General features: G+C 42.7%; 1 protein-coding gene across 1 annotated transcript in view; it reads right to left on the reverse strand.

The window, feature by feature from the left end:
* LOC116985769 (sodium/myo-inositol cotransporter 2-like) overlaps positions 1–24218 on the reverse strand; it is a 59485-nt gene that overhangs the window by 23368 nt on the left and 11899 nt on the right. The window contains exons 6-9 of the mRNA XM_033040749.1: positions 19637–19742; positions 9582–9662; positions 5259–5464; positions 2182–2317 (exon numbers count right to left, since the gene is read on the reverse strand). Of these exons, the coding sequence (XP_032896640.1) occupies positions 2182–2317; positions 5259–5464; positions 9582–9662; positions 19637–19742 (529 nt within the window). The remainder of the gene's footprint in view (positions 1–2181; positions 2318–5258; positions 5465–9581; positions 9663–19636; positions 19743–24218) is intronic.

Below are 24218 nucleotides of genomic sequence, written 5' to 3' on the forward strand. Positions count from 1 at the left end.
AAAGTTTGTCACGGCTACAGTCCGAGATGTCATTTCTGATGGTTCGTTTAGTGAGGCTATATAGGTGGAGCTGAGAAATAAAAAGGAGATGATCACATTGTTGGGAGTGTACTACCTGCCCCCAAATAGTCCACGGGAATTAGAAGACCAAATATACCAGGAGATTGCAGGCAGATGCAAGACTAATAGGGTTGTAGTAGTAGGGATTTTTAACTTTCCCAATATAGTCATAGTGTCAAAGGCTTAGCCAGGGTGGAATTTGTTCAGAAAGTTTCCTCAGATAATATGTAATGCGCACTAAACAGGAGAAGGCAAAGCTTGATGTACTCTTAGGAAATTGGGAAGGGCAGTGACTGCAGTGTCTGTGGGTGAGCTTTTTAGGACCACCTACCACAGTTCTATTAGCTTTAAGATAGTTATGAATAAAGACAGGCCGGGCGCTCAAGTTAAAATTCTGAATAGGGGCAGAATTTATTACTTCTACCTTGGTACAAGTAATAATAAAGAAACTATTGAACCTTTCAACCTGCATTTGGCCCATATCCCTCTAAACCTATCCTATCCATGTAATTGTCCAAATGCTTTTTGAACATTGCGATAGTACCTGCCTCAACTATCTCCTCTGGTGGCTCGTTCCATATACCTACGACCCTTTGTGTTAAAAAAGTTGACCCTCGGGTTCCTAATACATTTCCCCCCCCCCTCACTTTAAAACTATGTCCTCTGGTTTTTAATTCCCCTACTCTGGGTAAAAGACTCTATGCATTTACTCTATCTATTCCAGTGAGAGACAGTGCCCCCATGTGGTCCTGGACTTTCTTCCCACTGTATATAAAATATATCATGTGAGTTCACCCTTCTGCGAGTGTCAGTGTGGTCATTGCTGAACACAACATCACCCCTGACGCCACAGTACTTATAAAATCACTTGGGATTAATCTTAATATTATCTGCCAGAGCTATCCACTGTCCCATTTTTTCCCTCCTGATTTCCTCTTTAGTGTGCTCCTTGGTCCCTGAAACTCCTCCAGTGATACACTTGATTCCAGCTGCCTATGCATGCCCCATGCCTCCTGTTTATTATTGTACAGAGCCTCGATTTCTCTCATCATCCAAGTTTCCTACCTTTTGTTGGTGGTGTTTGTACTAGCCATGGAATGGGAGGAAGCGTTTTCCGCCGTATTAGAGAAGCCTATATTACTGGAGTATAATCTTATTATATTACTAAATCTCTGATCTTGACCGCTTTTGGCCGACTGTGCTGCGATTTCCGAGAGAACGCCGCCACCTACAGCCGTCATTTTTGGCCACCTCGCTCAGAGCCCCCCTCCGCCGTATGAGTACGGAGGATTTTTTCCGTCGATTAAAAATTAGAGAGATATTAATGTTTTTACAAAATTCCCCATTCTCTCTGCTGCCCCTGCTGGCGGAAGGGGGAGGGACTATAAAACCAGGAAGTGTCGTGCCTCACTCTGTCTCTGCCAGACCAGGAAGTGAGAGGGTCATGGCTCTCTGAGCTGCGAATAACTCTGAACGCACGTCTAATCCATGGTGAGTCCCCTCCATGCGGCTGTAAAGTGGCTGCAGCCCTTTTTTAAAAGTTTGTGTTCACAAAATGAATTTTGTTTGTCGGGTGGCTGCAGCCCAATTGTTTGCCTCGCCTTTTTGACAAGTTTGTGTTCACAAAATGAATTTTGGTTGTCGGGTGGCTGCAGCCCAATTGTTTGCCTTGGCTTGGCTTTTAAAATTGTTGCAACAGTTGGATGCCTGCCCAAGCATCCATACGGCCCACAATGTCTATACTAGCCCTCTGGAAACCAGTAGTTTCAGCCCGCAACACCCATACTAGCGCAACAGACAGCCCCCCCCCACTGGTTAGCAGTATTGGAATTTGTGGAGAAGTGGAATATTGCGTTGGGGACCAGCCCTCCCGTGTGATGCTGGGACCCAACGGGTCCCACTTAGTCTAGTATACTATTAGATGTTAAACTCCTGCCTGAAGTCAGTCTTGTTTCTACAAGTTTTATGATTGACAATGGGAGTTGATAATGGCACATACAAAAGGTGAAGCCATCAAGCTAATTATCCTGCCCAGATTTATGAAAGGTAGTTCGAAGGAAGTGTATATTGCTTATCATCCTAGATTTAATTGATAACAATTGTTATGTAAAATAGGCTTACCGGGATAAAGCACTCGACTGATCATGCCTGGAAACACCATTATGAAAATTGGGAAGATCTTCAAATAGGCTGCAAACAAGCTTCCACCTTTGGCATGGAGAATTGATTTAGCAGAAAGCGATCGCTGGACAATGACCTGAAATCAATACAAGGCACCAGATAATTACATTAGATTCAATAAATCCTTGTTCAGCACATTTTCAGAGAATTGCACAGAATTTTCAACACAAAACATTTCACAAAGCATTCAATGTGCAGCAGGATGTGTGCTCCACATGCCTACCTCTGCACACCTTTATTTCCCCTTATAACATTTCCTGCCATCCCTCTCACATGCACATATCTAGTTGCCTTTTAAATACAATCTATTCCACTTGCCACAGCTACTCTATAGTTATAATTATCTGCTGCTACACAAATACTTCTTCCAAATTACTTGTCGGATTGAAGTTTGGGTTAGTAGTATGCATTCTCTGGATGCCAGGAACGTCCTTGATGTCCAAAATGGTAGCTGGAGTTCATGGTCAGGTGAAGTGCCAACTTGTAGTGGACCCCTGAATGTTGTGTCAGTGGCTTGCATTAACAATCCACATGTGCTGATTTCACAACTGCCTTGCTATTTTGGAGTTTGCAGCTGAGTCAATACTCTGTCTTAACTTTGTATTTCTGATGACACATTACGCAACAGGAAGGATCCCTCCAGTGCAAGACTTAATCCATCTATGGAACTTAAAAGGATCGTTAGTTAATTACAGGGCTGTTGATATTTTTTTCCAACGGTGTGCATACAATAGGCGGTATATTGGGAAAGTTAAAATTCCCTACTACTACAACCCTATTAGTCTTGCATCTGCCTGCAATCTCCTGGTATATTTGGTCTTCTAATTCCTGTGGACTATTTGGGGGCAGGTAGTACACTCCCAACAATGTGATCATCTCCTTTTTATTTCTCAGCTCCACCTATATAGCCTCACTAGACGAACCATCAGAAATGACATCTCGGACTGTAGCCGTGACAAACTTTTAAATCTTAAATTAATACTTCTCATGTCTATTCAGCAAAGTCATCTGCATGCAACAATAGTAGCACGAATTAGTGGCACAATTATGTAATGAAATCGCAGGCTGGTGTAGGAATAATAGGGTTGCAATAGTAGGTGATTTTATCTTTCCTGATATTGGCTGGGATTGCTGTGGTGTGAAGGGATTAGATGAAGCAGAATTCGTTACGTGTGTACATGAAAGTTTCTCAAGCAAAGTATAAATATACAGAAAGTATTCAGACCCCTTCACTTTTTCCACATTTTGTTACATTACAGCCTTACTCTAAAATTGATTACATTTATTTATTTTATCAACAATCTACACAAAACACTTCATAATAAAAAAGGGAAAACAGGTATTTAGAAATGTACAGCAAGCATTTAAGAAGGTAAATTGTCTGTGAGCTTTATTGCAAAAAGATTTGTGTATTAGAACATAAAGTATAGATGAAATCAAATGGGGCTCTGAGAAGGCAGCTTCTGGAATATTACATACAGGGTTGGTGCCCCTATCTAATATATCTTATCCATGATAGCGGGAGTACAATGAAAGTTCACCAGATTGATTCCCGGGGTGGATAGTTTGTCCTATGAGGAGCAATAAACCACATTAGGTCTGTTCACTCTAGAATTTAAAAGAACAGGATTTCAGTGAAACACACACCACCCCTACAGGGCCTGGCATGATAAATGCAAGAAGGGGGCTCCACGTGATGGGACTGGGAGACCAAAAATGTTTGGATAGTGCTGATTTTGTGGATGCTGGAGATATTGGAAGACTAACAATGGTTGCATAGTTGTAGACGCGTTGCAGCGGAGTTGGGTCGATTTAGTTGGGTCACTGTAAAACTGACAATGTTGAGAGAGCAGGCTGTGCCTATACTGGGAGATTGATAATACTTGTTGGATATTGTGGTTGGGGAATTGGGAGACCATCTTTGTTTGGAAGACGTGAAATTCCATGAAACAGCAACTTGTCGAACTGATGCTATTTACAATGGTGGATTGAAGGGATAGTAATGGAATTGATGACTGGCAATGTTTGGATGGTTTAGAGTTGGCTATTAGCAATCAACTATTTAGATGTTGGGGATCGGGTGGTAGTGGTGATTTGGGGGCTGCCTCACAGCTCCAGCAGCACAAGGTTCACCCTGACCTTGCATGTTGTCTGTGTGGACGTTCTCACTGTGACTACATAGATTTTTCTCATGTGCTCCAATTTCCTCCTACATCACTAATGTAGTTGAGGCTACCTGCTGTACCACCGTGTCACTGTCCACATTGCTGTTGGGTTTTCCATGCTTTAACTGGAAAGTTTATTAGTGAGGTCCTGTCACCAGTCACCACTTACAACACTGAAAGATACACTTTCTGTGAGCTTCAGTGCACTGAGCTTTGGAAGGTGTGTGAGCAGCAAGCTGTAAGTTCTGAAGCTACCCATTCAGCTCTCCCAATGTATGCAGAGTGTCCCTGTAAATAAACACAATGCATTCAAATGATCATTTGGTGCATGACCAATGTCCAAATTACATGGGAGAACCAAAGTGAAATATGTGCAGAAGTGCCCAGCCAATTCATCCAGAGTCAGGATTTCTGGATTTCCCCTCGGAACCATATACCCTGAATCAAATCACATCTGCATGTTATTCATACATAAAAAGCAGGTACAAATACAGTAGATCCAATTTTAGGCTTTTTTTAAACTTTAGTACGTTCCAACATGCCAGAATCTCATTTAAAGTAATGTTTAGGGTTGAACTTACTACATAAGCTACAATAAACTTCCCAATCTTATGCTACACGTGTTTACCATGTTAAACCTCAACATTATCAATTTATACAAGTTGTCAGCATTTGCGTAAGTAAAGGGGATCTATGGAAGAAGAGACCGTGTATTTGATTGGTTAAGTAGCATCATAATCTCCACGTAACTCTTGATAACAAATTGAAGTCTTCCAATTACAGTAATAATTGATCAGAAAAAAATATGCCAATGATTGATCTTTATGTTTACTGTCTATAGGATAGTGTTACCTGATCTGTACACCAATACCAAGTGTTAATTACAGTTGCTCCAAATATTACACCTGACCATGGATATTCAGAGTTAATTGGATCTTGGAAGACGTGAAAGGCATCATGCCTTGGCATGCCACAGGATGAATTTGTTACATGCAGTTTGGGGATGGCCTGGAAGTATTTCTTTTTGAGGCCTGAGTAACCATCAACTTCAATAAAAGCTATAAAACAAAAAAAAACTAAGTGTTTGTAATAAACAGTAAAATGGGTAGTAATCTGTACAATTTGTCATTAACTATTAGATACTTGATGGACGTTTTAAAATTTATATTTCTTTGAAATGATTTCCAAGATACAACGTTCTTCACCAAAGTACTAAAGGGCCTGTCCCACTTGCATGCGATTGCATGAGGCGTACGGGCACCGTATGGCCGCGCGGGGCCGGTCCCACTTAGAAGTGCGGAGTTGTGCGGGGCTGATCCCGACATCGCGTGGGGCTCCGAAAATCTGACAGTGTCTGAAATCTTCGTGCGCCAACGGCCTGTCAGCACGCAGGTGCATTGCGGTCGTACGCAGTGTCTTGACGGCGTACGCCTAGAGCGTGGCGTTGCGCGATGACGTCACTGCCCGGCGTGGCGTTGCGTGATGACGTCACCGTCCGTCGCCCAAATTCAGTCGGCCCGCCTCCTGCCCAGCTGATTGGTAGGTTTGACGCAAATGACGTCACGTGCGACCTTCGCGTGAACTCCGCTTCTATTTGGTCACGCCAAACGCATGCCTCATTTGATACCTCATTCTATGACTCTTTCTTTCACACATCACCATTTATGTTCCATTTCCAAACCCAAAAGTTGAGTGTATTCATTCTCATTGGTTCCAATTCTGCACTGGAATTCTGCACTGGTCAATGGGTAGTAGCATTCCTGTTGGTTTCCCTGGCCATTATGTGATCAAAACTTTCCTTTAAGGGCTTGTCCCATTTACACAACTTTTTTGGCGAGTGCAGGCGACTGTTACAGTCTTGCTGAATCGCCAAAAGGTGAATGGATCAAACGCATCCTACGACTATGTAGCAGACATCCCACGACTATGTAGAAGACAAGCTACGACTATCTACGACTTAATCACCTATACACTCATGACAATTGGCAACCCAATAGTGGGGACTGAAGACGACCACCTTCGACTTACAGTCAACTACACCCACGATCACAGAAAGCAAGTCGCCCAAAGAGTCGTAGCGTCTTTCTGGTCGTCGCTGGATTTTCAACATGTTGAACAATTTTCGGGGACAATCGGCAACAGTGGGTTTGACGCTAATGAGCGTAGCTTGACGCCAGGTGACGTAGGTTGTCGCCGGTGCTGACTTAGTTTTTCTTTTGTTGTTAACGTGATGATTCTTTATAGATTTATTATAGACAATTTCAAATTTTATGTGATTATAATATTTTTTTAAGCACTGTTGTACGTTCTTTATAATTTAATAATAAATCACTTTTCTGTTGTTAAAGTTATGATTCTTTATAGATTTATTACAGATAATGTCAAATTTTATGTGATTATCAACCTTTTTTTGTTGTTAAAACTTGTTTCAATATCAATAAAGGAAATACTTGACATTTTGATGGCAAATTGATGTATGAAGATATTATATTTCAGAGCAGTGTCTCATGGCATCATTTTCAAATATTTAAATTTCATATATTTTGTTCAATAAAACAAACACAAACACAAGCATTGTACTGTATTGAAAATTAAACTCTTTTGGGAGGATGTGGGTGGCCCTCAAAAGAGCCTTTTCTTGTTGTCTATTGTGGGCTCTCTTCTCGAGTGGTGGAATTCTGTTTGTGGTGTGGGATATTTGCTGCTGGTCTTCAGATCATGTCGTTCTGCCATGATACACTGCCTAGTTCGGAGTTGTAATAAGTGCAAAGATGGTCTCTCTGGTCCTTGGCTCTCTTGTTGTAGGTGTTTCCTGGCAATCTCTCCAGTGCCATCATCGGTGCAGCATGTCCTCCAGTTCTCCATGAGCCTGGTGTGATATTGCCTGTCTGTTTGTCCACTCGGTCACCCTCCACCATGGCTGGTGCTGCTGCACTTCTGGTATGGATCAGGTTGTGGAGGACACATGCTGCGTAGACAATGGTCTCCACATTCTTGGGCTCCTGCTCTATCGTAGTCAGCAAGCATCTGAATCTGCTGATGAGGATGCCGAAGGCATTTTCCATGATCCTCCTAGCCCTGGATAGCCTGTAGTTGAAGAGCCTCTGCTCCCTTGACATCTGCCTGTGAGGTTATGGCTTCATCATCCATGACATGAGTGGGAAGGCATCATCAGCAACCAGTGTGTGAGGGATGTCAGGGTTGTCTTCTCCTTGAAGAGGTTCTGGATCAGGAAAGCCTGCTCTTCCTTCTTCCAGTGCTTGCCCAAGGGAGGTCTCTCTCCAGATCCTACCATCTGCGACACTGCCAGGTGTGCCCACATCCACAAACAGGAAGTTGTAGTTTGCATCCACCACAGCTATGAGTATGATGGAATATAACTTCTTGTAATTGAAGTACATTGAACCTCCCTTGGGTGGACACCTGATAGCCAAATGCTTGCCGTCCACTGCCCCACATGTGTGCTGGAAGTTCCATCTGGTATCAAAGCCCTGCGCCACTCTCTTCCACTCATCTGGTGTACTAGGGCAGTCCATGACTTCATCTTCATAAGCATTGATGATGGTCTCACAGGTCTCTCGGACAACCTTGCTGATGGTGTTGTGGGCCACGAGAAAGCTGTAGGAGAGGTTCTTCTAGGAGTCTCCTGAAGCCAGGTAGCGGAGGGTGATGGCTAGGCACAGGCGTTGTTCCAGTGGCTTCCTCATGAAGGTCTTTTTCTCCAGGAGAGAGCCCACCCATGTCTTCAGCTCCTGAAACAGCTCAGGGGAGAGCCTAGTGAAGTTTCTGAAGGTAGTCTCATCTTCTTGCTGGAGCACAGTCATCAGGTTGTCATACTGGCCCAACCTGGGTCTCTTCAGGGACAAGGGCTTCAACCACACAAACCTCTTCATGGGCTTCTTCCCCGTTCTTCTTGTCTTGCTGATCTGCAAGCAGCAGGGCTTCTTCTTCTTGTGAAAGCAATGCCCTCTGATGTTGCTCCATGGTAGTCATGATGCAGAATGATTGGAAACCCCACCCTACAACCCCTTTTATAAGAAAACTGGGTGATTCCATTGTTTTGGAGGCCAAAATGACGTGATTTGTCTTCAGTTGTCACCGACAGAGTCGTTGCTTGTCGTAGGTGTAGGTTGTCATAGGTGTGGTCGTAGGTGGACGTCCTAAGTCGCGACGGTTGTCGGGAGCTTGTCGTAGCTTGACGTCGACTAGGTGGTAAGTTGTTGTAGCTTGTCATAGACATTGTCCTAGGGGGGTCCAGTCGCCGGCTTTTCGGCGACCTGCTACGACTATAACAGTCGCCATTAGTCGCCTAAATAATCGCCTAAGTGAGACAGGCCCATCAGTTACCCAAAAGCAACTTAAGAATGAAGATGGGAAGTGAAAACCATTCAATGAGTTGTGAAAATGTATAGGAAGGAAATGTCCAAGTATAAGTGCAAATACAGAACAATTAGGTACTGAATATTATTCTTTTCTTTGGTAATATTTTGGGGGTGAACAGTTGTGGGTAACGCAACAGAGAATTACAAAATGACAGTGACTTAAATATAACAAAGTAACTATGTTAGCAGCTTGATTGAATAGACATTTAGCCTTTTAAACCAAACGTAACGTGAATGGAGAGCAACTCCCAAGATACAAGGGAAAACTAAAAACTAGAGCAGTGGCAGAAAATTAAAGGCATGTAAAAACTGAGTTGCATATTGTCCTCAATGGTGCAGATGAGAACAAGACTCAAGTATTGTGGAAACAAATGGAAGAATTAGGGTTTAATGAATGAATGATGATTTAATTCAATCAAATGTGTTACTTAAAGAAAAAAAAGAAAATTCAGTGTGTCAGTTGAACAGAAATTGAGATTGCATACAACTGGATGTCACCCCCATGGCTTTAATGGAATACATTTGAACTTCGCCTTTTCAGGAGCTTTTCAGACAACTTTGAAGATACCTTCGAATATTTTTTACAAAAGCATTAAAGTGCTATTGTTATTGTTGGTTTTGAAGTTAAATGACAGCATTCAGCAGAACCAAAGCCCTGTCTGCCTTCTATGTAAACCTAGAAGTTGCCTTGGCACTAAACAGACTTCAAAGCACTCAAAGCAGAATACCAATTCAAGAATATTCCTCCTAAGTTACAATGTCAGAAATATAACAATAATTTAGGTACACATACCATATATCATAAGAACCAGAGCTCCTAGCAGCATGATCCCTGTTTGCAGTGTGTCCGTGTATATTACTGCAGCCAGCCCACCTATAAAAGACATAGCACAAATCAATCTTCAAACATAAATCAAAAGAATATATTAGAAAGCATGAGACAATCCAATCCAGCTTCATGCCTACAAGTCTTCATAACTGAGTCTGATTGCAGTTGTTTATCAGCATGACACATGAATATCAAGCACTCACAACTGTGTATATTTTTGTTTTAATAAATACTTGTGACATAGACAATAGACAATAGACAATAGGTGCAGGAGTAGGCCATTTGGCCCTTCGAGCCAGCACCGCCATTCAATGTGATTGTGGCTGATCATCCACAATCAGTACCCCGTTCCTGCCTTCTCCTCATATCCCCTGACTCCGCTCGTTAAGAGTCCTATCTAGCTCTCTCTTGAAAGTATCCAGAGAACCAGCCTCCGCCGCCCTCTGAGACAGAAAATTCCACAGACTCACAACTCTCTGTGAGAAAAGTGTTTCCTCGTCTCCGTTCTAAATGGCTTACGTCTTATTCTTAAACTGTGGCCTCGGGTTCTGGATTCCCCCAACATCGGGAACATGTTTCCTGCCTCTAGCGTGTCCAAACCCTTAATAATTTTTTCTGTTTCAAAAAGATCACCTCTCATCCTTCTAAACTCCAGGGTATACAAGCCCAGACGCTCCATTCTCTCAGCATATGACAGTCCCGCAATCCTGGAATTAACCTTGTAAACCTAAGCTGCACTCCCTCAATAGCAAGAATGTCCTTCCTCAAATTAGCGGATCAAAACTGCACACAATAATCCAGGTGTGGTCTCACTAGGGCCTTATACTACTGCAGAAGGATCTCTTTGCTCTGATACTTAACTTCTCTTGTTATAAAGGCCAACATGCCATTCGCTTTCTTCACGGTCTGCTGTACCTGCATGCTTACTTTCATTGTCTGATGAACAAGGACCCCCCAGATCCGGTTGTACTTCCCCTTTTCCCAATTTGACACCATTTAGATAGTAATCTGCCTTCCTGGTTTTGCTACCAAAGTGGATAACCTCTTATTTATCCACACTAAATTGCATCTGCCATGCATCTTCGCACTCACCCAACCTGTCCAAGTCACCTTGCATTCTCATAGCATCCTCCTCACTGTTCACACTGCCACCCAGCTTTGTGTCATCTGCAAATTTGCTAATGTTACTTTGAATCCCTTCATCTAAATCAAACGTGTTTTTACACCTGATTATTTAGGCGCTTGTTTATAAAGCTGTGCTTCTGACAATATGTTGTGTGTATGCTGGTGTGTGTTGAAGATATGTATTTAAATTGTGTGTTTGGGATTTAATTTAGGCGTATGTATATGTTATGTAACTATATTGTAATTTATAAATTAATCTATTTGATCAGAGAATTCCAAAGGCTTCCCGCCTTCTGGAGTGAAGTTTTCTTCAGTCCTCAGTAGCCTTGATTAGTGATTGCAATACATAGTTCCAGATACCCCTGCCAAGGAATCATCTCTCCACCTGTCCCATCAAGCTTTATTTAAGAAGAGAAGTTGAGATAATCCAGGAAATTAATAGGGAAATGAGCTTCTCATCAGTGGTTGGCAAGGTATTGGAGAGGATTCTATATGATAGGATATACTCCCATTTGGAAGAGAATGGGCCACTAATGGATAGTGAGCATGGTATTGTCAGCGACAGGACATGTCGTACAAATTTTTTTTTTTTGTGGTGACGAGGGTAGGGCAGATCTTTAATTTTGTTTAGTTTAGACATATAGTGCAGAAACAGGCCCTTCGGCCCATGGATTCCACGCCGACCAGCGATCCCCGCACACTTACGCTATCCTATACACACTAGGGACAACTGCTGCGGCCCGACCTCCGGAGGTTCGGTGGCTGCAACTGCGGGTCTGGCGGACGGCGGCACCGGGAGCCCGCGGGTCCCTGGAGGGAGACCCCTTTTCGGGGCTTCCGCAACGGCGACTTCTCCTGCCCGAGTTGCGGGGTTGAAGAGCTCCTGGAGCGGGGCCTTACACCATCGCCCCGCGCGGCTTGGAATGGCCGCGGGACTGCGAGCGCACGCCGGGGGCTCTAACAACAAGACCCGGTGTGCGACCTTGCATCACCCAGCGTGGCTTTAATGGCCACGGGACAATCGCCATCGCCCGCCGGGGGCTTTGACTTTGACTCTGACATCGGGGGGGGGGGGAGTGCAGTGGAGAGATAAGTTTTTTTGGCCTTCCATCACAGCAATGTGATGGATGTTTATGTAAATTATGTTGTGTCTTGGGTCTATTTGTTTGTAATGTATGGCTGCAGAAACGACATTTCGTTTGGACCTCAAGGGGTCCAAATGACAATAAATTGAATTGTATTGTATTGTATTGTATTGTATTGTATTGTATTGTATTTACAATTATACTAAGCCAATTAACCTACAAACCTGCGGTACACAAAATTGCTGGGGAAACTCAGCGGGTGCAGCAGCATCTATGGAGCGAAGGAAATAGGCGACGTTTCGGGCCGAAACCCTTCTTCAGACTCCCTTTCCTTCGCTCCATAGATGCTGCTGCACCCGCTGAGTTTCCCCAGCAATTTTGTGTACCTTCGATATTCCAGCATCTGCAGTTCCCTTTTGAACAACCTACAAACCTGTACGCCTTTGGAGTGTGGGAGGAAACTGGAGATCCCAGAGAAAACCCACACAGGTCATGGGGAGAATGTAGACAAGCACCCGTAAGCAGGATCAAACCGGAGTCTCTGGCGCTGTAAGGCAGCAACCTAATTGCTGCGCCACCGTGCCGCCCAATATTGTCCATATGAATTTTTATGAAGCAACTTGATAAAGTTCCGCATAATAGGCTGATCCAGAAGCTGAAGATGCAGAAGATCCATGGTGACTTAGTTATTTGGATTTGGGACAGTTTTTGGGCCAGGGATCTTACTCATAGAATACAGAACATTGAAGTGGAAGGGTGTTATTCTGGCTGGAGGTCTGTGCCCAGTAGAGTTTCACTGGGATTTCTGTTGTTTGTGATCTATATAAATGATTTGGATGTAAATGTATTTGGGATGGTTGGTAAATTTGCAGATCAGACCAAAATTGGTGGTGTTGCCGACAATGGGGAAGGTTGTAAAAATATATCGCGGGATACAGATCACGTGCAAAACTATGGGGCAGATGGAGTTTAATCTGAGCAAGTGTGAGATTGAATATAAGGGGAAAGTTTATAGTTAACAGCAAGACCCTTAACAGCATTGATGTACAGAGGGTTCTCAAAGTCCAAGTCCACAGCTCCCTGAAAGTGGCAGTGCAAGTAGATGAAGTAGTAAAGAAGACATGTGGTATATATGCCTTCACTGCTCAACATTGAATATAAGAGTTAGGAAGTCATGTTGCAGCTTTATAGAACTTGCGTTAGGTTGTATTTGGAGCGTTCCATGTGGTTCTGGTTGCTCCATTACAGAGATGATGTGGAAATTTTGCAGAAAGTACAGAAGAGGTACCTTCTGGAAGAAGCTGCCTGGATTAGTGGAAATTAACTATAAGGAGAGGTTGGACAAACCTGGATTATTTTGTTATGGAGCATCAAAGGTTGAGGGGAGGCCTGATAAAAGTATATAAAATTAAAGGACGCATAAATAAGGTAGACAGTTGGGACCTTTTTCTCAGGGTGGAAATATCAAAGGCAGAGGGATAACGTTTAAGGGAGATGTGAGGAGCAAGTTTATTATACAGTGAGTGCACTACTAGATGTGATAGTGGTGGCAAATTACTAATAGCATTTAAGAGGCTTTTGGATATGCACATCGATATGCAGGGAATGGAGGGATGTGGATCACATGCAGGCAGAGGAGATTAATTTAATTTAGCGTTCTATTCAGTACCATCATTGTGGGCCAAGAGACCTGTTCCGGAGCTATACTGTTTTATGTTCTATATTCTAAACTCTTTAAGTACATTGTATGCTTCAATTAGGTCACCTCTCACTCTGCTGAGCTCAAGAGAGTACCAGATCTAATTTTTCTTTATGGTGCATCCTAGGAACCACCTTTGAGATCCTTCAAAGAATTCACTCATTCTTTGGGTTGGGAGATCAGACCTGTGCGTGGCATTCCAGGATTTAGTATTTAAATTTTAATATGGATGGCAGGTTTTAATAGAGATGGCGGGGTGTGGAAGGTTTGCAGCTGCAACATGTGTAAGTTAATAAACTCAACATTGTCCAGTGTCCATGTCATGAGAAAATTTGGCTATGGGTTCTTTGGCCAATACTCTCAGAAAAGTGAGAGGTGATCTCTTTGGAACACATCAGATTCTAAGAGGATTTGACAGACCCGATGCTATGAAAACATTTTCCTTTGTAGGTGGGCATTAATTCATGAAGGTTGAGGTCGACAGGTTTTTGTACAACAAAGGAATGAAGGATTATGTGGAGGACAAAGGTTAAATCAGTCAATTCTAGTTTTTCATGTTTTTATAACAATCTCTGGGGATATACAATCCCTACTGCACAAGGGAAATATTTATAAATCCACCAACCATAGGAGATGTTCCAGTGGAGAAAACTGGTTATAGTTGCAGGTAAACAATGAGCCCTAATCCCTAAGGCTGGCATAGTTGTGCAGTTTGCTGAGAACTACTGCCTCTCAGCATCACTTTCATTCTGTTGATGCTGTTCCGGTGGAGTCCTCCCTAAAACGGCAAGATTTTCCTCTGAGCACTCCAGATTCCCTCCCACATCCTAAAAATGTTGGCAACTGGCCAGTGTAAACTGTCTCCACTGGATGGAGTTGATGGGAATGTGGGGAGAATTAAATTAGTTAATGTAAGATGGGTATAAATGGGTGGTTGATGGCTAATGTGGACTCGGTGAGTCACATAGCAGATTCTAGAGGCCCATCAGCTTCAGGGAGTGGTCGGGCTGAGGGTGGTGGGTGGCAGACTGTAGGTAAGGAAAAGGGGGGCTCTAAGAGAGAGGCATCGAGCGAAAGACCCGAAATGTCAGGAGACGAAGGAAGTAAAGTTAGGAGAACTAGAATTATTGAAGAATTCGTCGTGCTGTTTAAAGTTAAAGGAACAAATCAAGGAGATGCAGGATTTAGAGCAGTGAATCCATTAAAAATTACCACCACTTTGGAGAGCCAGATAGGCTGGGATTTTCAGGCCAAGATTCTGTATAATGGGATGTTAAGAGTTTGTTGCAAAGACAGAAAACAGTTTAATGATGCTAGGGGTGTGGGGAAATTGGTGGTCAAGGTGGAGAGTTTGGTCCCTAGAGGAAGACAGCAGGGAATAAAGCGAGTGGTGTATGGGATGTATGATGGCTTGTCTGAGAAGGAGATCTTAGAAAACGTTAAGGGGGCCCAGGTAATTGATGTTGTGAGATTTAAGAGTAGGAATGGAGTCAGGGACCCGCCGGTCCTGCTTATGTTCAAAGATGGAGTACTGCCACAGAGAGTGTTTCTTGGGAGTATGGCGTATCAAGTGAGGGAGTTCATTAAACCACCGTTGCGCTGTTATAACTGTCAGAGGTTTGGACATGTTGCTGGGTCTTGTCGGGGTAAAAGAAAGTGCGCAAAGTGCGGTGGAGATCATGCAATACAAAATTGCAAGGCAGAGGCTCCTAAGTGCCCTAACTGTGATGGGGATCATGCAGCAGGGTTTCATGGTTGTGAGCGCTTTGTTCAGGCGAAGCGAGTACAGGAAGTGAAGGATCAGAACAACGTGTCATATGCAGAGGCAGCTCAAAGGGTGGCTAGAGAACGCGGAGATGTGAGCGCTGGGACTAGAGTGGTGCTAGGAAGCCAGATCACTGTGCCAAACTTGCCGTCGGCTTTTCCATCTGACATGTTGATTTTTAATAAGGAGTCATTTCTGTCTTTTGTTTCTGATGTGCTGGTAGGAGCTAAGAAAGCAGCTAACCGGTCAGATATCATCAGGTTAGTGGTGGGGGCAGCTGAAAGGTTCCTCAGTGTAAAGCAGTTGCCAGAAAAGTTGCATCAATACATGACGGAGAGTCAGTGTATGGAGAGGTCACAGTTGTCGAGAGCTAGCAGTATGGAGTATGTCAGTGAGGTGGATGATGGTGATCCTCATTAACACCATAATGTTTTATATACTTCAATGGAACGCCCAGAGTCTGATTGGAAATGGTCAAGAGTTAAAGAGATTTGTTGATGAATTTAAAGAAGCACCAGAATTAATATGTATCCAAGAGACATGGTTAAAGCCCTGTTTAGATTTTGTAATCCCAGGTTATGAATGTGTGCGATTAGATAGGTCTGATAGATCAGGTGGGGGTTGTGCAACTTTTGTTAAGACTGGGTTGCAGTATAGGAAAGTTGACATTAATTCTAATCTTGAGGTTTTGGCTGCGGAGGTTTGGTGCAGCCAGAATTCTATCACTGTGATAAATTATTATAACCCCTGTCAACCCGTGATATTGTCAGATTTTGATGAGATAATGGAGAAGGTAAGGTGTCCTGTTATATGGATTGGAGATTTTAATGCGCATAATCCTTTATGGGGTAGTGATCACAGGGATAAAAATGGTGTTATTGTTGAAGAATTTCTAGACAAGTATGAGTTGGTATTGTTAAATGATGGAAGGCCGTCTAGGTATAATATTGTGAGAAACACCTGCAGCCACATAGATTTATCAATTGCTTCATCAAATTTAGCAAGAATTGGTGAATGGGATGTAATGGACAGATATACACTGGGTAGTGATCATTATCCAATTTTATGTAGGTTTGGTAGGGATTTGAGGAGAGGTGGAAAAGAAAGTCCCTAGATATAATTTTTCTCAGGCCAAATGGGATAAATTCCAAGAGAAGGCTCAAAGCTTAGTTGGAGAGGTTAATAGTGAGGGTTCTGTAGATAGTTGGAATACTTCATTAGTCTCATGATTATTGAGGCAGCTTGTTGTACTATTCCTGTGAAGCAGGAACCTAGTATGTCTGTTCCTTGGTGGAATAAAGAATGTGATGAAGCTGTAAGGAATAGGAATATAGCCTATCGAAAATTAAGAAAGTATCCAATTTTGGTCAATGCAATGGAGTACAAGCGGCTAAGGGCAGTAGCAAGACGAGTTGTAAAGGATGCAAAGAGGAATAGTTGGAGGAAGTTTTGTGGTACTCTAGGCCCAGAAACTCCAGTAAGGCATTTGTGGTCAGCTGTGCGTAGAATGTCAGGAGTATATAAAATAAGTTTGTTACCAGTGTTGCAGAAGGGTGAGGTGGTAGCAGTCTACAATAAGGAAAAAGCAGACATGTGTGTTGACAGTTTTCAAGCAGTGCATAGATCAGAGAGCATGGGAGTGGAGAGGTGTAGAAAGAGAACTGAGCTGATGGCAGTTAATCAGTGGAAGCTGGAGAGGAGTTTAGTAAATAATAATACCTTTAATCTGTTTTTTACCATAAAAGAGTTGAAGGATGCAATTATGTCTGGGGCAAATACCACCCCGGGGAGAGATAGGTTGTCGTATGAGTTATTTAAACATCTGGATGATACTGTACTTGATGAAATCTTAGCTTTGTTTAATACTGTGGGCAGAGGGTTATTTACCAAAGGAATGGAAACATGCAGTCGTGGTCCCTATTTTAAAACCGGGCAAAGAGGTATCTGACCCTAGTTCATATCGCCCTATAGCGCTCACAGCAGTGCTCTGTAAAATTATGGAGAGGATGGTAACCAACAGACTAGTTTCTTTTTTAGAAACCAGAGGGCTATTTGTTGATGTACAGAATGGCTTTAGGAATGGAAGGTCTACAATGGAGTCTGTATCAGTTTTGGATCAGGATATTAAAAGGGCATTTAGAAGCAAGGAAACAGTAGTGAGTGCATTCCTTGATATTGAGAAGGCATATGATTCTTTGTGGAAGGAGGGATTAATGATTAAAATTTTTGACTTGGGAGTCAGGGGACGAATGTTCAACTGGATTAATGATTTTTTATTGAATAGAACAATACAAGTAATGGTTGGTAGTGTCAGCTCAGAGACTGTAGAAATAGAGAATGGAACCCCGCAGGGAAGTGTTATCAGTCCAGTTTTATTTAATATCATGATAAACGACATATTTTGTAAATTAGAGAGAGGATTTGGTCTGTCTGTTTGCAGATGATGGGGCCATCTGGAAAAGAGGTCGTAATGTAGAGTTTGTTTTAAAACAGATTCAAAGAGTGTTAGTGTCTGTAGAGGAATGGGGGAACACATGGGGCTTTAAAATCTCTGCCTCTAAGACTAAATATATGGTAAAATATGGTAAAATATATTTTTTAAGAAAGTTACCTAAGTTAGGGCTGTATATGTATGGGTCTCTATTGGATAAGGTAAAGGTTTTTAAGTTTTTGGGTGTTTGGTTTGAAGAGCGTATGACTTGGGCTGTGCATGTAGGTAAAATTGTGTTGAAGTGTGAAAAAGTTCTGAATGTTATGAGAAGTCTGGTTGGGTGTGAGTGGGGGGCCAACAGGGAGACAATGCTGCTAATTTATCAGGCCATGATCAGATCTTCTCTTGACTATGGGTGTTTTGTGTATGGGTCTGCGTCTAAAACTGTTCTGGCTAGGCTAGATGTGTTGCAGGCAAAGGCTTTGAGGCTTTGCTGTGGAGCCTTCAGGACTTCTCCAGTCCCTGCCCTGATTGTTGAAATGGGAGAAATGCCCTTATGGTTAAGGCGCATTAAGCTAGGGTTACATTACTGGGCTAAACTTTGTGGGTGTAATGATACCTTCCCAGCAAGGTGTTTGTTGCAAGAGGTTGATGATGGTAACAAATATAACACATTTTTTGTCATTATAAATCAGTGGGCTAGGAAGCTGGGTTTGGAACAAGGGGGTATTATAGAGCATACAATAAGGCTACCTGTGCCCTATTGGGTTCTTCCTGAACTGTTTATTGAGCTTGCTTTTCTTCAGGAAAAAGATAAGCGCGAGGTGACTCCAAGAATAGTGGAATATCTTAATTCAATCAGTGAGAGCACTTTGATTGTTTTTACAGATGGATCTAAAGATCCAGTTAGTGGGAGAGCTGGGTTTGGAGTGTATGTGGAGCAGCTTGGGTTGAAGATTGGCCGGCGCATTTCTGATGGAAGCTCTGTTCTCACGATTGAATTAATGGCAATTCAATGGGCTCTATGGTGGATTGAGGAAGCCAGTTTTAGAGAAGTCATTATCTGTTCTGATTCTGCAGCTGCTCTTGAAACTTTAAGAGTAGGGAAATCTAAAGCTCGTCCTGACATTCTAAATGAAATCTTGAGTGTGTTTTCTAGAAATGGGTTTGCGTGTAACATCACTTTTTGCTGGGTTCCCGGGCATGCTGGGGTGAGGGGGAATGAGCAGGTGGACCTCATAGCAAAGGAGAGTTTAAGAAGAGAAATAGATATCCATGTATCATTGGGGAGAGTGGAACTGAGAGAAATAATTAAAGAGGGCTTAACAAAAGAATGGCAGAGAGAATGGAAAATGGAAGTCAGGGGGAGACACTACTTTTCTATACAATCTGAAGTTAGGAAAATATGTTTCTGTACATCTCTGTCCCGTAAGGACTCAGTTAAACTGTGTAGATTGAGGTTGGGACACTGTGGGTTAAATTACTATTTGTGCATTGTAGGGAAACATGTTTCTGGCTTGTGTGAATGTGGGAGTAATGAGACAGTTAAGCATGTTTTCCTAGAATGTAAAAAGTATAGGGTAGAAAGAAAAGTATTGTTTGTTAGACTGACAGGACTTGGAGTTGAGGCTTTTTCTGTTTCATCTTTGTTTGGACACAGTGAGAAACATCAACTGATATCCAGGGCTGTTCTTCAATTCCTGCAAGTATGTAAGAATTTAGTTCAAACTTTGACCTGTGGAGGGCAGTAATACGCTTAGCAGCGTCTACACTGCCGGAATCCTACAAGAAGAAGAATGTGGACTCGGTGGACATGCTGAGTGATTATGACTACAGTACTAATATAAATAGTGGCACTAATAATGATCAATTTGTGTAAAGCTACTTAATGTCAGAAGACATGACAAGACCTACCTCCCACTGTGTAGATTGCAGTTAAGATGAGTAGGCCAATCACAGCAATATACAGGTCCCATTGTAAAGCAAGTTGAATAAAGATAGCTCCGGCATAGATATCAACCTGGGCGAAACACATCCATGCATAAAATATAGGACAGCAGCATTACCACATCACTACAAATCATCACAATCAGAATAAAAAGTATTTCATTCATTCCAATGGTCAATTTCTTTGAAGGACATGGTAGAGTCTTGGAGAGTGTTGCAGAAGAGAGAGACCTGGAAGCGCAAGTGCATGGTTCCTTGAAAATGGCAAGTCAGGTGGATAGTCTGGTGAAATATGAAACAGGGCCTTCTCTGATTGAGCAGATGTCACAAACAACAAGCCAAGCTGGTAGAAGAGGGAAAAGCAGAAACCAAATTAGATTTCTCAGTCTTCATGGTCGATAGGGAGAAAGTCTATTGGAAAATGTGTTGCTGTAATGCGAAATGTGTTCAGTCTGATAACAGCAATCTGCATCAGTTCAACGTTTGGTAAATAATGATTGTGCTGTAATGGGTTGCTAGAGTTTAGTTCTGGGACACTGCTTCATCGTAGCAAACAGAGGGAGAGAGCCAGCTCAACTTTAGATACACTGAGCCCAGGCACTCAGCAAAGCTTTAGAGATACTGTGCAGAAACAGGCGCTTCAGTCCACTGAGTCCGTGTCGACCAGCGATTTACAACTTACCAAAGCCAATTAAGTTTGGAAAGTTAATTGGTTTTGGTAAGCCAATTAACCTCCACTTCTTTTGGAGTGTGGGAGGAAACTCGAGCACCCGGAGAAAACCCATGTGATCACAGGAAGAACGTACAAACTCCGTACAGACAGCACCGGTGGTCAGGATTGAACCCAGGTCTCTGGCGCTGTAAGGCAGCAACTCTGCAGCTGTGTCACTGTGTACCGCCCATATCAAGTTGGTATTCGACTTCTTTATGCTCCTTCACCTTGAGCAGAGGCTTTTGCAGCCTGGCACGATCTTCATGTAAGGCTTCAGCAGAAAAATAAGTATGCAATGTGAGCTGGTACTGCTTGTGCATGGATCTCACCTCCCTCCTCAATTAATTAATGTCCATATCTAAACTGGTGATGTCAACTGTTGATTCCACTTCCTGCACTGCTTGGCAAGGTGGCAGTTTGTGAGGAACTAAAATGGGAAAAGGCTAGAGGCAGTAAAGATAGAGTTGGATGGGAGAAGTAGGTTGTACCATTGGGGGGGGGGGTGGGGGTGGGTGGGTGGGTGGGCGGGGGGAGGGGTTGTGGGGGGGATAGTTGTATGGGGGGCTTGTGGGAGGGGGTTGTGGGGGGAGGGGCAGTTGTAGGGGGAGGAGGGATGTGGGCGGGGGAGGGTTGTGGGGGTTGGGAGTTGTGTGGGCGGAGGGAACAGGAAACGGTGAGTGAGCTGGCGAAAAATCGTAGCGATACCGCATATTGTTTTTGCGTAAATAAAAAGACCGCGCACACCAGAAGATAACAAGTTTAGAGTTTTAGTTATGTATAGATACTGCCTGCGATCCACTGAGTGGGCAAGTGTTAACTGAGTGTCATAATCTTTACGCCATCTTGGATCCACCAATTTAACAAATGATCATCGAATCTTTGCGTTGCAATGTAGCATTGGAATGTGGTTGATTGAGGCTACGATAAAGTGGGGGTAAAATGCATTGAGTACTTGTATAGTTATGATAGATTGCATTTAGACTGTAGTCAATGAACTGTAGACGCCATATATGTTCCAGATGCAGCATATATGTGATGTCCAGGTGGTCCAAAGCAGAGTGGAGAGCCAGTGAGATATCATCTGCTGTTAACCTGTTGTGGTGAAAAGCAAATTGAAGTGGATCCACATCATTTCTGAAGTAGGAAATAATGTATGCCATTACCAACTCTGGGAACACTTCATTATGATGGATATAAGTCCTACCGATGGTAGTCATTGAGCCAGGCTATCATGCTGTTATTGGGCACTGATATTATAGATGCCCTAATCCTGGACGTTAACACCTCAGATGACCTGCACTCGGCACATCACATAGATGTAATGACGAAGAAGGTGCACTTGCCCCTCTACTTTCTTAGAAGTTTAAGCAATTTCAACAAATTACCTGCTATGGCAATTTCAATGCAAAGGAACACTTCGAGTGGGAGTCAAAGTGTGGTCTTTATTAAGCACTGCTCCCCTTGCCATCAAAAGCATCGAAATGAGACAATGCCTCAAGAATGCAGTATAGGTCATCCAAGGATCAAGGAACTTGGATTAACCGTCGTATGTTAAGGAGTACAAGCTGTCCTGGGTTACAGTTTCCATTTTTACAGATAAGTACACACAGAATCACACAATACCATAACCATACCTCCCGAATATTGTAATCAATGGTCTTGATGAGGGCCAATTAAAAAGAATATTTATTTATTGTCTTTGCCTGCTTGGTTATAATAGGACAGAATCAGGACATCCCATGTGCAATGTTTAGGTTCAATGGCTTTGAAGTTTAATGCTAAATGTTTTAATAGGACTTCTAAAGAGCTTCTCTTAAGTGGTCTCCTGTGGTGAAAGTGGAAGCCTGTTCTTAAGAGACAATGTCATGATCACAGTGGGAAGTTACATGGAAACAGAAAAAGACACAAAGTGCTGGAGTAACTCTACTGTTCAGGCAACATCTTTGGAGAAACAAGGAACTACAGATGCTGGTTTATTTAAAAAAACACAAATCTTTGTAGGTCATGGATAGGTGACGTTTATCGTCGGGATCCTACTTTCGACTGATCGTGTTCGGGATGAAAACGTTGGAAAAGTGGTACGAGCAGGTGATAGGTGGATACAGGTGAGGTGAGTTTTTGATAGTCAGATAGTTGGACAAACAGAGATGAATAGACATAAAGTGTAAGATAAGGATAGAACAGGTAAAATTGTCAGGCTAGAGGAAGGTGGAACCTTCCACATAGGTGGAAAAGGACAAGGAGATGAGAAAGGGGAGAAATTAGTCAAATCCAGCTGGGGCCCAGGAAAGAGAGGGGATGGGGTGGAAGGGATGGCAAGTTAATATCACAAGCTTACATGGTAGCAGTTTTTTTCGGAAAGCCATTTAAACAGGCTTAACCAATAAGAATGAACAATTACTAAAAATGAAGAGAGACAGCCAAACCTGTCCTGTCATTTGTAGAAATAAATGTATGTACATACTTTGGACTTTTGAATTTAATTAAGTGTTCATATGTGATAGAAGCAGAATTAGGCCATTTGGCCCATCGTCTACTCCGCCATTCAATCATGGCTGATCTATCTTTCCTTCTTAACCCCATTCTCCTGCCTTCTCCCCATAACCCCTGAGACCCTTACTAATCAAGAATATATCTATCTCTGCCTTAAAAATATCCATTGACGGCCTCCACAGCCTTCTGGGGCAACGAATTCCACAGATTCGCCACACTCTGACTAAAGAAATTCCTCATCTCCTTCCTAAAGGAATATCCTTTAATTCTGAGGCTATGACCTCTGGTCCTTGACTCTCCCACCAGTGGAAACATTCTCTCCGCATCCACTCTATCTAAGCCTTTCACTATTCGGTAATTTTCAATGAGGTCTCCCCTTATCTTTCTATACTCCAGTTAATAGAGGCCCGGTGCCGTCAAACGCTCATCATATGTTAACCCATTAATTCATGGGATCATTCTCGTAAACCTCCTCTGGACCCTCTCCACGCCAGCACACCCTTCCTCAGATATAGGACCCAAAACTGCTCGCAATACTCCAAATGCCATCTGACCAGTGCCTTATAAAGCCTTAGCATTACATATCTGTGTTATATTCTAGTCACCTCGAAATAAATGCTGGCATTGCACTTGCCTTCCTTACTACCAATTCAACTTGCAAATTAAAACTTTTTGGGATCCTGCAACAACATTCCCATGTCCCTTTGCACAGATTTCTGAATTCTCTCCCCATTTAAAAAATAGTCTTTACCTTTATTCATACTACCAAAATGCATGACTTCACACTTTGCTATGCTGTATTCCATCTGCCACTTCTTTGACCACTCTCCCAACCTGTTCAGAGTCCCTGCTATCATTTGCAAGGTGTCTTATTTTGTAAGCCAGCATCTGCAATTCCTTGTTTCTTCATGGACACATATGGTCACTGTTGATGCCTGATTGACATATTGAGTGACTGAGTAGAAAATCAATGAAGCAAAACTTAATCAACCTTGGAAACAAGATCCAATTGTACTTAGATAATGCCTTTAACTGGTAAAATGTCTCAACCACCAAAGCATGAGAGCTAATTTCTGGAGACAGTTGGCCTGCTGAATAGCTGCAAAGGCACGAGGAGAAGTTAACTTCCTTGATGGATTTCACAAAGCGAAGCATTACACATACATGCGTATGCATTGATGGCGCTGAAGTAGAGATGATTGAAAGCTTCAAGTTCCTAGGAGTAAATATCGGCAGCAACTTGGCCTTGACCATCAATATTGAAGTAATTGCCAAGAAAGCACACAAATTTCTCTACTTTCTTCGAAGTAATAGGAAGTTTGGCATACCCAACAAATCTCACCA

Source organism: Amblyraja radiata, chromosome 22 (assembly GCF_010909765.2).
Source record: "Amblyraja radiata isolate CabotCenter1 chromosome 22, sAmbRad1.1.pri, whole genome shotgun sequence".
Lineage (NCBI taxonomy): Eukaryota > Metazoa > Chordata > Chondrichthyes > Rajiformes > Rajidae > Amblyraja > Amblyraja radiata.